Source organism: Limanda limanda, chromosome 8 (genome assembly GCF_963576545.1).
Source record: "Limanda limanda chromosome 8, fLimLim1.1, whole genome shotgun sequence".
NCBI lineage: Eukaryota > Metazoa > Chordata > Actinopteri > Pleuronectiformes > Pleuronectidae > Limanda > Limanda limanda.
This window is the reverse complement of record NC_083643.1, coordinates 19,998,938-20,014,781: the sequence shown is the minus strand read 5'-3', so window position 1 is coordinate 20,014,781 and position 15,844 is coordinate 19,998,938. Positions and strand designations below refer to the sequence as shown.

General features: G+C 43.9%; 1 protein-coding gene across 2 annotated transcripts in view; it reads left to right on the top strand.

Moving 5' to 3' along the window:
* LOC133009277 (A disintegrin and metalloproteinase with thrombospondin motifs 20-like) overlaps nt 1–15,844 on the top strand; it is an 88,776-nt gene that overhangs the window by 20,002 nt on the left and 52,930 nt on the right. For both annotated transcript variants that reach the window (XM_061076726.1, XM_061076724.1), the window contains exons 9-11: nt 3,655–3,801; nt 7,076–7,217; nt 7,841–7,945. In XM_061076726.1, the coding sequence (XP_060932709.1) occupies nt 3,655–3,801; nt 7,076–7,217; nt 7,841–7,945 (394 nt within the window). The remainder of the gene's footprint in view (nt 1–3,654; nt 3,802–7,075; nt 7,218–7,840; nt 7,946–15,844) is intronic.

The window sequence follows — 15,844 nt, the reverse complement described above, 5'->3', positions numbered from 1 at the left end:
GCCTCGCCATATTCGACTTCTTTGCCTGTTAGTTAGTAAAGCAGTGTTACCACAACATGCTACTCTGCCAGACAGTGTTTTCACAACAAGCTAATACTGCCACATGTATGATGTGAAGAAAAAAAGCCTTGCATGAGTAATCTTAAACACGTAATCAAAAACACATGACTTTATCTGTCATATGAGGCTCTGTTTATTCTAAACATCTATCTGAGGTAAAACGGTCATAAATCAGTCACTGCGGCCTCTTTCTTGTCTTGAAGTTCAGTGGATTTCATTAAGATGTAATTTTAGAACCTCGATTAGCATCAGATCTAAAGTCTTTCTTGCTTTGTACACCTTTTCCTCCGTCTCTGCCAGCTCACTTGTGGGCAATTTCTAAAAGCCAGACAAAGCAACCGTCAGTTTTTTTTCTGTCCCTTCCTCGTGCCCACGTCCCTCGCAGAGCGTAGCTGTGAAAGTGAGTGACAGATTTTCTTTCCGGTCTGCCTCTCTGTTTTTGTGGATGATGAAAAGGAGCAGTGTCAGTGGGAGCTTTTGAGCCATTCGGGGTAAGAATGAAAGATATTCTTCTGCCTCCTCTGTCCACGCTCACACATTCTTCCAGTGCAGAGCAGCAGCCAGATGGACGAGTCTCTGGGCCCTCTTCCCCTTGCGTCTCGTGTGTATCTGTTTATGCTAAAGTTCAAGCAGCTGGAGGCCCAGTTGGCGCTGCCTCCTGGCGTGGTTAATCGCTGCATTCACAGGCACGAGCTCTCCCGGGTGTTTAGCGCTCTGGGAAAGCCGGTGTCAGGTAGTGGGAGCCACTCTAGAGTGTTGCAGATTAAAGAAAGATTTAGACTAAAGGATAGGAGGCCTTTCTTGGATGGCCGCAAAGACGTGTGAGTACAAATAGCCATCATGGGGATTTTCGGGCGAGGCGGTGAAACTTGATAGCCATTCAACGGTGACACATACAAGGATTCATCAAGTTTGTCATCTGATGACGCCAAGACTTCAAGTGACTTAGATGAAAACCCAATCTTTCTAACATTTTGATCTGTCATTAGAGAATGAGGAGAGCTACGAAGAGACGGCGGAATATGACAGGCTACACCACAGAACATCATTGGCATTGTTCTGACCACGCATATGTTATCAGCAAGCGAGGCGGATTAAATGACTGGGGCTGTCAAAGATGATTTCTTTTGTTGGTAAATCCACCTGAAGCAGCAAACTGGTGAAATCCACTGACAGTGCGGTAATCATTTGATTTTATCGCCAATCTGCAGAAACTCAGGTTGTCATTGTTCCAATAAGTATATCTCTTCATGTTATTTATGAGCCTTTCAGCAGAAATCTTTTTATGTCCTTCTGAAAGTCCCCTCTTTGGGATTACAGCATGGCATTAAGGTTGCGATGTGGAAAGAGCAAAGCAGTTAATTTTGTTAAGAGCTTTTAATAAAAGCAAGTGAACTTTAAAAGGATGACATTCTGGATGCCAATAAGTTTTGGCCAGAGGCGGTACACCCCCATTGTCATTGACTCCTTTATCGATCTGTCCCCTGAGGTTGTCAGGAGGAGAGCCACAAAACTGCCTGATTTATAAGCTAATTACACTAAAAGGCTCTCAGGATTTCATGCCAGTATCTCCATTAGTAGTCCTCAGACCTGATAAACTAAGGCTACATCCATAATACTAGGCTTTAAAAATGCATCAGCTCTGCTATGGATACATCTGGCGTCAGCAGTACTCTGGAGTTTTAAAGCCACATAACATGCTGTCCTCATTTTAGCTTGACAACTCCGTAGCTTCATTTTAGTCTGGATGTCCGGAAACAAAGATGTTTGGAAATGGTAAGGTAGATACTCACAACTTTTTACTGATTGGGTCTTTTTGGTCATGACGTAGCCTTCATTTCACTTCGTCATGCTCCTATCACTTTCTGGAAGAAACAACCAGCCTTAGCCTTGGATAACAGTGTAAAATGCAACTTGGATAATCTATTATAAGTCCTACTGACCCTGTTGTCTTTGCCAACAGCGGTGGTGCAGTGAAATTCTGCATTTTACAATGATACAACTGATTACATGTGTAGCCATTGCTGCTTCCAGCACGCACATGTACCAGTATATATGAGTGGTCACGTGATATGTGTTCATAGGTGTGTTTGATATACTGTATGTATGGACGTGGATAAAAACTGATATGAAGCCAAAACAGTGGTGTGGAGTTTCTTGAAAACAGTGTTTTCAAACTAAATCGTAGTAGTAGGCCTGAAGCCTAAATCAGCGTAATGTGGTAAGAGAACTTTTTTTGGATCTTGTCTCAAATCCATTTTATGTTGCAGCAGAGTATTGAGCCTTTTGTTTTTATGTATCTGCCTGGGACTCTCTGCATCACCTTGATGCACCTGTCCGCAATCATAAGCGATAGAAAATAGTTTGCAAAGACCATTTGAGCCAGATTAGCTTTTGTCAGCATGAGGCAGCAGCCTGGGTTTGTGTGTTCAGAGCTCATTACTGTGCCCGAGGCTTTATTATGGCCGGGGTGTTTTCCTTCAGGCCCTCGGCCCCTGTAGGGTGGGCCTCATGCCAGCCATGCTAGGTCTTGTTTGTGTGGTGGTATGGATTGACCCTAAGCCACAGGCCCGGAGCCCAGCACTGGCCCACATCCTGTTGTAAACACCTCAGACATCATGCAGCTGCATCGGTTGCTGCGTGTATAAATACACATGCTCGCATTGGCGCAGGCCCTGCATGTATCCATGAACATACGCCAAATCGCAGCACAAAACAGAACATCCAAACCGCACACTTCTTCTGGACATACTCAAGAAAAGTGCTGACAGCAGACTTCCTGGAGTAACTCATTAATTAGCAAATGCTGAGCTGTGTTCTCCACTTTATACAGTTGTTCTTCCTTTTAGTTTAAAATGCCTGACGTCAAAACCATAAATTAATTAATTGTTTAAGGAAGCAACGGAAAATTAATTTTGATTATCATTTAAGATTATTAAGTCATTCATGTGGAAAAAATGCCAAATATGTGCTGTATCCAGATCTGTTATAAAGCAGTGCAGGTTTCATATTTGACTTGCAGGGAATCCAAAGACTTTGAATATGTCACCATGACAGATGATAATCAAAATAATCATGAGTTGCAATTCTCAAAACACCTGTGTTCTTATGTGATGTGTGGGATGTAAACTCATGTGTTTAGTGATGTCCTAGGTGTCCCTGCCCTTCCCTCAGCAATAAGCCCTTTGGGAATGTGAGATGGTGACCTCTCACCTCCAAGTGCTGAGCTAGAGGTGATTCTCGCTAACTTGTTGGCCATGATGGTGGAGAAGATAGATGCTGATCGATGGAGAGTGATGTTTTACAAAAAAAGTTGCACAGCCCTTGCCATTCGAAGTTTAATTGAAGCCTTTTTGAGGATTTTACTGTATAAATGTTTGGGAGATAGGGCAAAAAAGGGTGTATGTAAAAAGATGTGTGGCCGCCAAGATCAGGCAGGGTGATCTCCAAATGGCTGAACGTAAATCTTGTGACATTTATCCCTCTTTCTATGACTGAGCCATTAAACAGCTGATAATCACTTTGTGTGTGTTCCTTATGTCCCTTTCTCCGTCTCTAACCCCCCCTTTCCTTTCTCTCCCTCTCTGAAACCAGGTTCAACATGCCCCACGATGACAACCCAAAATGTAAAGAGGCAGGCATGAAGCACCAGTACCACGTCATGGCTCCCACCCTCAACTACGACACCAATCCCTGGTCATGGTCGAAGTGCAGTCGCAAGTACATTACAGAGTTTCTGGAGTGAGTACTGTCACCTCTTCTTGCCAATTGTAAACTGATCCGTCCCCTATCTAAGCAGTTTATCCTTTGAGGGTTTCGAGGGGAGTTGGAGCCACTCCCAGCTGATATCTGATGAGAGGTGGGGTACTCGCTGGACAGGTTGCTAGCGTACAGCAGGGCCAACGCATAGAGACGAACAACATTCACACTAAATGTCAATTTTGTCTCCAATTTACCTCACCCCAATCTACTTGTCTTTGGACTGTGGTGGGAAGCTGAACTACCTGGAGAAAGCCCATGCCAACTCAGGTAGAATGCCACACAGGAAGACCCTGGCTGAACCGGGATTCAAACCGTGTCGCCCCATTGTACACCAAAACTTTATAGCTCTTCTCAGGAAAATGAAAGTGATGCCACTCATTTCTTTTTAACTCTCACATAATCCCTTTTCACATTTTAAGATTGTCATTAACTTACTTTACTTGTTGTGACATGGCCATCTAAACAAAGTTATTCTACATCTCTCGCAGTGCTCCGTAGACAGGTCAGCGCTATATAAACTATGCGGAGTTGTTATTGCCTGGTGTTGAAAGATTATTTCCTGTTTGAATCCTGGGGTCTTCCTTGGCTGACCTGAGCGATTCATCTCTAGCAGCCCCTCAGCTGTCTCCCTGCAGAGGCTGAGCCCTGCTCCCAAGATGCTGTGCAAATAGTAATCTAGTCACTTTAGCTTGCTTTTCACATCAGAACTCATAGCTTGGGGCCATGGCTCATTCGCCTACTCCTTACCCAGCACCATGGTCACTGATCCTGGTGAAGGGTTTCCTTCAAGATGGGAAATGTCAGTTATAATCAGATCTTCCCTGTACATGACCCTTTAATCCTTGCCTCCTTTCCTCTGTTAATTGTGGAGGCCTTCACAAAGGAGAGCCTTGTGGTCCAGATGCATCTTGAAGGCTCAGCATTTGGTGACGCCTCCTATGGAGTTTTAAGGCTGCACTCTGCATAGTTTCCAGTGATGAGCTCAAGGTTCAGCAGTTGGAACATTTGACAAAATTTGAGGACAATCTTCATGAATGTATTTATTATCAGGACTGGTCCATATCAGCAGGGTTGGGTTTCTGTGTGTTTACCGCTCAAAAGCCAAGAGACGTGAACATCAAATGTCTCTGTGATAAACTTTAACATGCGTGATATTTAAAAAAAAATAGGTATAGTGAAAGTGAAGTAGCACTTGGCTCCAGTGTGGGAGCCACAGCGGTGGGAAAGGCCCTCGAGACCAAAGTCTAAGTGCTTTTGAAGTCTGTCTCCAGTCAACAATGAGAAGCATTGATTCGATCTCGCACTTCTACAGTACCACTCCTGCTCAGTGGGCTGACCTGGTCAAGTACGTCAGTGTTGTGACTGCCCATTTTCCCCTGAAGAGCAAACTCAATCTCCACCACTCACTCACCTACTAGTTTGAAAAAAAGAAAGGCTCAGGACCCCCCTCCTCGACCCCCACCCATTATCTCACTGTTGCTGTAATAATGTGAACACTGAACTCCCGCACCTGAGGACTGATGAAAAGCGTCCCGCGGTTGTGCAGTGTTGTTATGCGTCAGCCCGCTACATAAAGCAGCTATTCATTCTCTCCCTGGCTCCGTGCCGTTTGATTTAAGCCTCAAAATCCAAATCTAAAAGTAAAATGCAAATTTCTGACTGTTGCCAACCACTAATTGTTGTGTTTGCCCCTTCTGTCTGAAACCATGATCGTTAGAAGGGGACAAGCCCTGTCATCTTCCATTCCCCACCTCAGAAATTGGCCTAACCATTCTTGAAAACACTAATGTGAAATCGTAAGACATTTTTTAAATCTATTATGTCATGCGTGTCACTTCAAATTCAAATAAACCTCTGTCATTATCTTGTTACAGGGCATCAGAGAAGAACTCTTGCATGACAGCATAGTGCTGTCTCTTTGCTGCTGTTTGATAAAACACTGTTCAGCCAGCAATGCTGTGCGTCACTCAAAAACCATAGCCCAGTATATTAAACATGGAAACGATCATTTTATCTTATTTTATGACAAGCACACTATAAGCCAAGTATAAGTCATCTTATAAATCAAGTCTCTTTCATGTTGTTGTTTTATTTTCGTAAATGTTAGACATTACAATTTTAAAACATGACCACAGAGACCACCTCTCCATCCTCCGTCTGTCTCGGTCTTAATAATCATTCCATTAGGTTCCAGGAGACTGGTTAGACAGATGGCCAACTGCTGACAGACGCTGTAATATGGGAGTTTCTGTGAGATTCCTTGAAAGGTTCCTCCATAGTCTTCATTCATAGTATTTTTTTCCGCTGCTGATTCATTCTTGTCATGCAGTCATCCCCTTGAAACCCGGCGCTGTTTGCCACAGTCTCTTACATCACGGCTGCAAATGAAAGGGGAAAGAAACAAAGTGACGATAACTCAGGATAATCCCGTGTAATTATGTGTCCTTCCACATCAGCTGGTGGTGTATGGAGCAGGTGCCTGAGCAGCTCGGCCCAGGATGAAATTTGTCAGTGCAGTGCAGACACGTTGTGTAATGACACATCTATTCATGCCTCAACTTACAGTTTCCTTTTTTTCAAAAGTAAACAAGGAGGAGGAGATCCTTTGAGGCTCAGCACGCTCTGCTAGCGTGTTTGTCTTGTGTCTTTTCACGTCCGTGAAGGCCGATGAGTTTGTATGTGGATTGTCTGCACTTACATTTAGTCCAGCTATGCTTTTATTGTCTCGGTTATTGTGTAATGAGTCAGGGTGTGGCTGACTTAACGCACTATCTGTCTTTATTCATTGCACTGAAGTGTAACTTAATCAAGGGGCTTTATGATTCCAGCTCGAATAAAAATGTGGTCAGCACGAAGATCCTTTTCAGACTGTATCAAAGTGCGGTTTGATTCAGTCTGAGGCAACTGACACCAGTTTCACAGCATGAAGCAAGCACAGCATTTCCTGACAGGCTCATTGAGGGCAAGTGGTATCAGTCCCCCCGTTAGGTAACCCTACAGACCACCCACAGGGGGAAACACATCTGAGGATGATCACACAATTACACAGGGATGTTTACTTTGTTACTTATGAAAGAGATGACACATGTTGATACTTTTTGGGGTCAGAACATGCTGGATTATCCTGGGAATTGTCATACCATGATGATGTGTGTGTGCATGGTGCATATGTTTGTTTGTAAACAGACTTGTGTGGTTTTTATGTTCTCTTTTCATTTACACTACACACGTTCTTCACATTTTTTTTTTCCAGCACCGGCTACGGAGAGTGCCTCCTCGATGAGCCAGTAGGCAGAACGTACGAGCTGCCCACCCTCCTCCCTGGTCAAATATACAATGCCAACAGACAGTGTGAACTGATGTTTGGACCCGGTTCTCAAATTTGCCCCTACATGGTAAGTTGGCTTGCTATCAAAGCAGAACCACACTGAAAAAGTGAAGATGTAAGACTTCAAGTGGAAGTAGAGAACCTTCATGAACTGTCCGAGAGTCATGCAAAGCAGCTTCTTGTAGGTCAGAAAATATCATAAAAAATTTAACTCAAATCAGTTAATTGTGTGTAGTTTATTGTAAAAAAGTGTGGATTGGTTTCATCAGTAAATTCCCATGCCTAATGTAAATACAAACAGGCAGATTAACTCAGCCTGTTGTTGACTGCACAACCATTAATTACAACCCGATGCAGAGGCATTCAAATGCATCTCGCACATGTGTGGGAACCAGTGAGGCCCAAAACAAAGTGTCAGTTCCTGGCTACTTGGACAAAAATATTTATTAAACATAACATATTAAGAATTCGATGAAACCAATACACATATTTTGGAGCTGCAATCACGCACACTTCCTTCCACAAGAAACAGAGCAATATGTTTACAATTCTGCGGTGGGCCCAATAAAAGTCACGGATTAAATTAAAACATTTTGTCTGTACAATGGTCTCACATTAAAGACAAGCTTGTTTCCTATTCAGCCACAAAAATGATTAATTGCAAGTGCATGCTTTTTTCCCCCTCTGCAGAAACAGTGCAAGAGGCTGTGGTGTACGAGCGCAGAGGGGGACCACAAAGGATGCCGCACGCAGCACATGCCACTGGCTGATGGGACCGACTGTGGAAATGGAATGGTAAGTTGATCCACGTGTGGATCTGTGCTGCTTAATGAACAGATCATAGGAACTTGATTCCCTATACTATAACAGTGTGTCCTTTTTTATTGAGGCACATATTTTGCTTAGAATGACACTAACTGTGCATGTTCCAGACCTGTTTGTTAGCTGAAGGTCTTAAAACAGCAACAATCAAGTTGAGGGATCATGCAAGTAGGATTATATAGTTTGGTCAATGATAAAAAATGCCTTAGAGAGCAAAGGGAAAACTGAGAGACTAACAGTTGTTGACCTGTCTGACCTCTATACTGCATAAAGGTCAATCACTGAATTTTGTGCAAAACTCTTTAAACTCTTGCATAACGAGATGTGTATGTGCATATATTTCATTTTCGGTGATATCCTTTGAATGCAAAATTTAGAACACAGCCTAACCCTTACCCACAAAAGCTTTACATACACTTGTATCAAAGAAAAAGTGCATCCATTATATATACCGCTTCTCCTCTGAGGGTCACGGGGGGAGCTGGACCCAATCCCATCTGACAGTGAGCGAGAGGCGGGTTACAAACTGGATGAGTCACCTGTGTATCGCCATCCACACCTATCACCAATCTAGTCTCTAATCACTCAAACAATCGGCATGTTTTTGGGCTGTGGGAAGAAGTCAGATTACCTAGTGAAAACCCACTCAGACATGGGGACAACATAACGGGGAAAACAGACAGCCGATCAGGGATTCAAACTAAGAAACTAATTGCTTGAAGTCGACTGTATTGAGATGAGAAAATGAAGATGAACTGAAGCAATAGAAAGAGGTAATGGAATGTCAAAAAAGGGATTATACCAATCAGAGGGAGCTTTGTATTTGAGTTATCTGTCCAATTTTTTTATATACGTGTGTAAAAATGCATCTTGCATAAGAAACTCCTAATCCTCTTTTTTGAGGTAGTGTTTAATTGGATAACACAATGATCCTGATACAGCAAAGCCCACTCATCTGAATATGTTTCCTCCTGTTCCACAATCAGCGTAGTTATGAAAGCTCGCCTCTTTACAGTTTAGTTCAAATTCGAACTACCTTCCATGTGGCACTGCTTTGAATCCTGATGCCTTTCCCCTCTGGTTCACTTCCTCCACAAATAGGAAGGAATAATTTATCATGCATTACTCTGCTGCCTGCATCCTGGTTGCAGAAACCCATGTAAATGTGGTCAGGTGATGGCCTTAGTTAGAAACTTGAAGCTTTACCCTTGGTGTTGTTACGGGGCCCCAACCCCCATTAGCCTTCATGTTCTCCTCGCTCTGGGATGCTATGCTAATTAGGGCTGAGACGGCGGGTCAGTCTCTGAGGATACACGGAGAGAAGGGCTGCACGGGAGGGGGGCGGAAAGAGAAAGAGAGAAAGAAGAAAGAAAAGACAGATAGAGGGAGCAAAAAAAGAGGGAGAGAGATTCTTGAGAGGGAAAAGGTGAAGACGTAGGCTCTTTGAAAGAGGATGCCACCCGCCGTTCACAGTTGAGTCACCTTGTTGTGAACCCGTGACCCTAAAACCTCTTTAAAAGGCGGGTGAGTGGGTCAGTGGTCAGGCCGTAAGAGAGCCCAGGCTGAGGCCAGCCAGCGCTCTCACAAAAGACCTCACATCAGTGATTCTGAAGGGCAGGAGGCGGGAGGAGAGGCGGGAGGAGAGGCGGGAAGAGGCGAGTGAGGAGGAGGTACAGGGGGACGAGGATGTGGTGGTGTTTAACATTCGGAACATGCATGAGAGGGCGAAAGAGAGGGAAGGAGAGAAGGAGGGTCTCTCTTCTCCTTAACCCCCTGCCCTCCAGCAGTCCTTTGCAGTGTGGGCCCATGTAAGTCTCATATCTTTGATATCCTCTCATGTGGCTCCATCTCCCTGATCACCATGTTAGGCCCTGGATCAGCGCTGTCCAGTGAGGAGAGGTTAACAGGGGATAGCTAACGTCTTAATCCAACTACAACAACCGCACGAAACAGTAATGGTCCAGGGATCGTTGCTCCCACACTGTCCTCAGCCTGTATGTGGGAGAACCAGTTGAGGAGACATGGTGTGAGTTGAATCACAGCAAGTGGTTCGTTGAATAAGCTACAAACCTTAACCCAACTTAAGGTGACGGAGCTATATCACCATGCTTGACTGATCTTCATTGGAATCCTGTAAACACTTTTGAGAAAATCCAGATCGATGGGGTCAGACATCTTGATTAAAACCAGGTTCCATTTGTTTGAAAACCTTTATAGACGTATAACCATTCATCGTTATAAGGTCTGTTTCACAGTGTTGCCTCCAAACCATATTCAGCTAAACTGTCTCTTGATGCCAAATCACAAAACTTAATATTTAATGGACATCAATTTTTTCCCACGAATTCTAATATGAACTTCCTGGTGTTATGAGATGAAAAGTCTGAGGATCTCCAAAGTCATTGGGATTAATTCTGTGTGACATTGCGATCCCTACAGCTATAGCATTAACCAAAAAACAAAAAATCTGATCCTTTAGTGGTGGTTGTTTTCAGTCTGAAAAAAATACACAAACAGTTTTCTTTCACTTCTTGTGTGTGTGAGTAGTGGCACCAGCTTTGTTTGTGGTGATGAGGCCCAGGTTTCATCAGCATGCAGGGGGCTGTTTGAAGTAGCGTGAGTTGAAAGACAGGGGGACCAACACTCACCTGCCTATACAAGAGTGCTTTTATGTGGTACATCTCTGTGGTGTGTGTGTGTGTGTGTGTGTGTGAGTGCATACATACGAGCATGCAAGTATGTGCGTGCTCCTCATCATGCAACCCTCAAATGTCTGGTTATCTGTATACCCAGATGACTCTTTTTGATTCTCTTGTGTCAGAGCTGTATTGTTCTTTGAATGTCTTTGTGCCTCTTTCTTTTTTTTTTTCTTAACCTTACACTACTTGTGTCTTTGCTGCTGAACGTGGTTTCAAGCGAGAGGGGGTGATGGTGGTTTGGATGTCTTATCAAGAGCTTCATTGTTTTGTTTGCAAGAGAAGCAAGAGAAGGGGTTATAATATGTCCCCTGAGAAACTGGATGTCAGAGAAAAGGAAAGCGATGGAAAAAGGAAGTGAACAACAGATGACTGTGGCGTTGCTTTCCACCACTGGAGACAGCACAAATGTGTGGCAAACAAGTTTATTTTCTACTTTTAATGATGATCTTTCACTGTATTTTTTTTACTTAAACCTATTAATACTGTATGTAGAATAAATATTTTGAATATTCGGTCAAATTTTACATTGGCCAACATCGTTGTTGTACGTCATAGTCCTGCGACAACTATGTAATTACAGGCATAGAGAAAATGCTGATGACCTTACTATGTAGTGTTCTACAAGCATGAAACTGTGATTGGTGACGTTTGCGCTAGCACACCAAGCGCCAAGTAAAAGCTGGCGCATGCTTCTGCAACGGCGTCTGCGGCTTTTCACGCAGTTGTGACGCAGGACTCGTTGTCATTCATGGTTTTCCAAGCGTTACGCGTGTTGCCATGCAATTCCCCGCCAGAACACTAGGCGGAGTAATGTTTTTTGTCGAAGTCGTCTCTTCTTCGTGTGTGGCACGAAGAAGAGCGGTTTATTTACATCGCCACGGCGGCTCCTCAGAGCCTTTTTCTGGTGGACAAATCCGCCGGTCAGTGACGGATTATACTAGTGGTCATAGATTTTGATCTCTTCTGCCAAGTGCTCTTCTATTTGGTCCATATTCGTTCTTCTAAATCTGAGTACTTAAGGGGCCCGGAAGGGCTCTTACGCTTCCGGGCCCTTGAAAACGCAGAAGCATGCACCGGCCTTAAGTAATGACTTTTGAGACTGAATTAACAATATTGGCAATAATAAAACTTACACGCACCTTTAAAGCTGGGGTTGGGGATCCTGGAAAAGCTAGCAAGAGTAGGCTACACATGCAACCAATACATACCACCCATCAGTTCTCTCGTCAAAGCTACAAAACAAACGAACGTGCACTGCTAGAAGCCGACTTCTCCGTGACACCCTCTCCAACTTCTTACTACCGTCTCTGCTTCGGTGGTGTTAGCCACGTTGGCCAAAGACTCCAGTCACGTGCACTGAGAACATGGACAGGGTGCGTGCAGGTGGGCAGGTCAGTAAGTGAGGGATCCACTATCCCATCAATTAATCTGGTTGCAATGAACCGATTAGTCATAATTATTACAGTTCTGCGAGGTCCCAAACAACAGCTCTTTGAATTATCCTTTCTTGTCAGATGACTTTATTTATTGATGGCTGTTAAGAGAAAAAGTACGATAGGAAAAAATGACCAACACTACCTTTAATGCAATGCCTCTATCACACCTCCGCAGCACTCCTCCTGACCCCTTTCTCATTCTTCTCAAACAGAAGTCATGAGGTCCAGATCTGAGGCTTTACGGACACTCTGGTCAAGCTCCTCGCTCTGAGGTGTCTGCACAGCTCTGACAGGGAGCGTGTGTGTGTGTGTGGGGGGGGGGGGGGAGTGTCAGATGTATAGAGGATTACATTTATGGCCTCTACGGGAAAAACCAGCGGCACACATTATCTTTGCAGCCACCACACCACCTCCCCTTTAAAGACAACTTCCCTGGCCTATCATTAGCCCCAAAGCCTGTCATGTCATTCTAAACTTTGACACTGGAAACATGATCTCTCGTAAAAAACAGTACGTATTTTCTGAACGGCTGTCACCTCTTGAGCCGGCATTGTCAGAGCCGGCTTTTTTGGTGTGTGGTTCTACTAGGGTTATGAAACAAAGCTGCGGGCTCGTCGGGTAATTGAGGTCAGTGCTCAGAAAGTTGGGAGAGCGCCACGTCCCCGAAATTAAGAGTTTTTGTTTGTATACAGCTTAGTTAAAATAGGGCAACGGGCACGGCAGGGTTCATGGTTAGTTTTCTCCCCATGTGTTCCTTTCTTCTCTGACTCCCTCCGCTTCTCCACTTCTGCCTCTTTCTCGCCCTCCTTCCCTCCCTCCCTCCCTCCTTCCCTCACTCGCTCGCTCCCTCTCTGTTACTCGACGGGCCCTCTCACAGGCCGCCGGAGTGAGTAATGCGGTCACATGACCTCTTGGCGGCGTATGTCATCTAGCTCAGTGGGCCATGCACTAATGAGGGCATCCCATCACTTGCTGTCTATAAATACTGCCACCATCCTCCCTCCCCTCTATCCTCTCTTCCCCCTGGTCTCTCTCGCTCACCCGCCTACACCCCCTCTCTGTCCCTCTCACTCTTCAAAGGGATCCTGCCTGTGTGCGTCTCTGTGTGTCTGTGAGTGTGTATGTGTGTGTATGTTTTGACTGTGTGTGCAAGTACGTACATGCGAATGTTCTGGTGTCCGTTGTATTCATAAACGGTTGTGGGATTACCTAACCTTTAATTCGAACCACACACACATATGCAGATGTGTGCGTCTAGATTAGGGGCCAGGCAACTTGATCAATAAGTGCCTGTCAAACTACAGCCGAGCACTTGGCCCTGCATCCACAACCCCGCCCTTTGTAGATCCCTCTGCGGCTTCTCACCACCATCATCACTCAGTGGGTGGCGGAGAGAGAAAAAAGTGTCAACTTGAGTGTGGTCTTGACTGAAAGCTCCCCTGAAAGCCCTTTTTTCTCTTGGGGACTTTGTTGCAAATTTACGATTTCAATACAGCGACGGCTTGCTCAGCTTCTCCCTGAATAAGTGTGAAACCCCCAAAAGCTTTCCCAGATAATAAGGACTTAATTGAGTGGTTGGTGTAAGTAAATAAACGGGAAGTTGTTTTCGATTTCCAGAACATTCCTCCGAAAAGAATAACGGCCCGCTATGGTTTCAGCCAATTAGAGTGAGATAGTGAGGTCTTGAAAAGTGAAGCGGGGGCAGAATGGAGTCTGCTGGCTGAGGCGGTGAGTGTTGGCTGGAGCTCCCTGGCAGCCTGACAGACTTGTCGTATGATGCTGGGACGGGGTGTGTGTGTGTGTTTGTGTATACGCGTGCACGTGTGTATTTGTGTGTGCATATGTCTGCACTGGAGCTTGGGATTGTGAGACTGGTATCAGTGTCCCTCTCCGCTAATCTCTTGATATTTGCAGGATGTTGCCACTTGGATTTACCACCATCACAGACATATCTGTGGATTTGGGCTAACAAGAGGATTGTTGTTTTAGCATTCACACAGTTTGCCGATGGAATTACTGCGTCCGGTAGCAAGTGAGTGGAGCTTTCATTGCTGGCTGCGCAGAAGGAGAAAGATGTATTTGTATGATTATAGAGTGGTTCCAAAATGTAGCATCCATTAATGCCCTTATACTCATTATTTAAGTCAAATTATTATGTGCAAGTCAAATGATATATGTAAATATTGACAGTATTACAGAAACAGGGGAAGCTGAAGAGACCGCACCGGACACATGGTGCTTTATAATGTTGTTATTACAAAGTTGAGAGCAAACAATACCAGACTCAGAGCAACATTAGCATTAATCAGGAGGAGTGTTTCCTGCTTCTGTTTCAAAGCTATCAGCATGTTGCTAACTTTGTCTGTCAGCCTTTTAGATACCATGAGTTAACCAGAACCTTTTTGTTTAAGACAACTTCCTGCTGCTGTTTAAATCGAGGATAGTGAGAGCAGAATTTTCAAGCCTTAAATAAAACAACCACAGAACTCTTAAGACCAATTCAGACCATGCCAAGACCGTGACGGCCTAACTGAGATTAGACAACCTGTTCTACAGAGGATTTAATTGAGTTGAAGCCTGATATTTGATCTAAAAAGAGTGCTCTTAAAACATTTTGGTTGTTATTTGCATTTTTTTTGCCATTTTCGATTAAAAAAGAGTTTGATCTAAAGAGGATCAACCCGTTGGAGCCTTTGTAGTTCAGGGAAGGATGGACGCATTTATAGCAAGTTTGAAGGAGCCTACTTGTGCCGCTCTGATGCAACAGTCCATCAAATGCGGCCGCCTGAGGCCCCTGATCTGCATTTCTGTCTCGATGTTCTAACTCTTTCTGTTTCTTGTCTCAGTTACTGTTTTGTTATTGTCTGCTAAAAGGAGACTTGAATACCGCATAATAATTCATCAGGTGAACTTGAACAAGATTAATAACCAATGTTTATGTGTTTTCTAAATGTGTAAATAAGCCACAATTTGCAGTGCATAATCGTATATGATCAGCAAATGTCAATGCTTTTACAGTGTGGTGGGCTGCCCCCAGGTGGCGAAAAAATTCTGATTATCATTTTTTTTTTCATTATTTATTATATGTTTCATTTTTTTGCATTAATGCAAAAGTCTTACAAGTCTTCATTCTAAACAATTTAGCAAAAATACAGTCGACAATACTTTAATGAACACAATATCAGTAAGTTCAGCTTTAAAAGATCACAAGAGGTATATATATATATATATGTTTGAGTGGTCATCAAGAAGAAGCTAGAAAAACGCCATATAAATACATACCATTTACCATATATGTGTCAGTAGTACAGAGATGATGATAAGTGAGAAAACCCACAGTAAAAGTGTCGGAACAGCTGACGGGAAGAAACTACTCATTCACTTTAATGATAACCCTCACAGTTCTTGGAAACATGTGAGGAAAGGAGGGATCAGAGAGAGGACAAACAGGTTAGGAAACAAGGGAAGGGTGTTGTAGTAAAGCAGAGAGGTTGATTGTGGTCACGGTCGCTTCATGTTGTCTCTCTTTCTCACCGTATCCCAACCCTCTCATCATTTCTCCTCCATCTGTCTTCACACACTTTCAACACAGGGGAAAGATGAAATACGGAACCAACAGGTGAAAGGTCTAGGCCAAAAAAATCACTCTGTGTAGATTCAATCCGTCAGCTGTCAATTGACTTATATCCATTTCCCTTTCAGCTCAAAGATATCTGCATATCTTCTACTGTATAGCT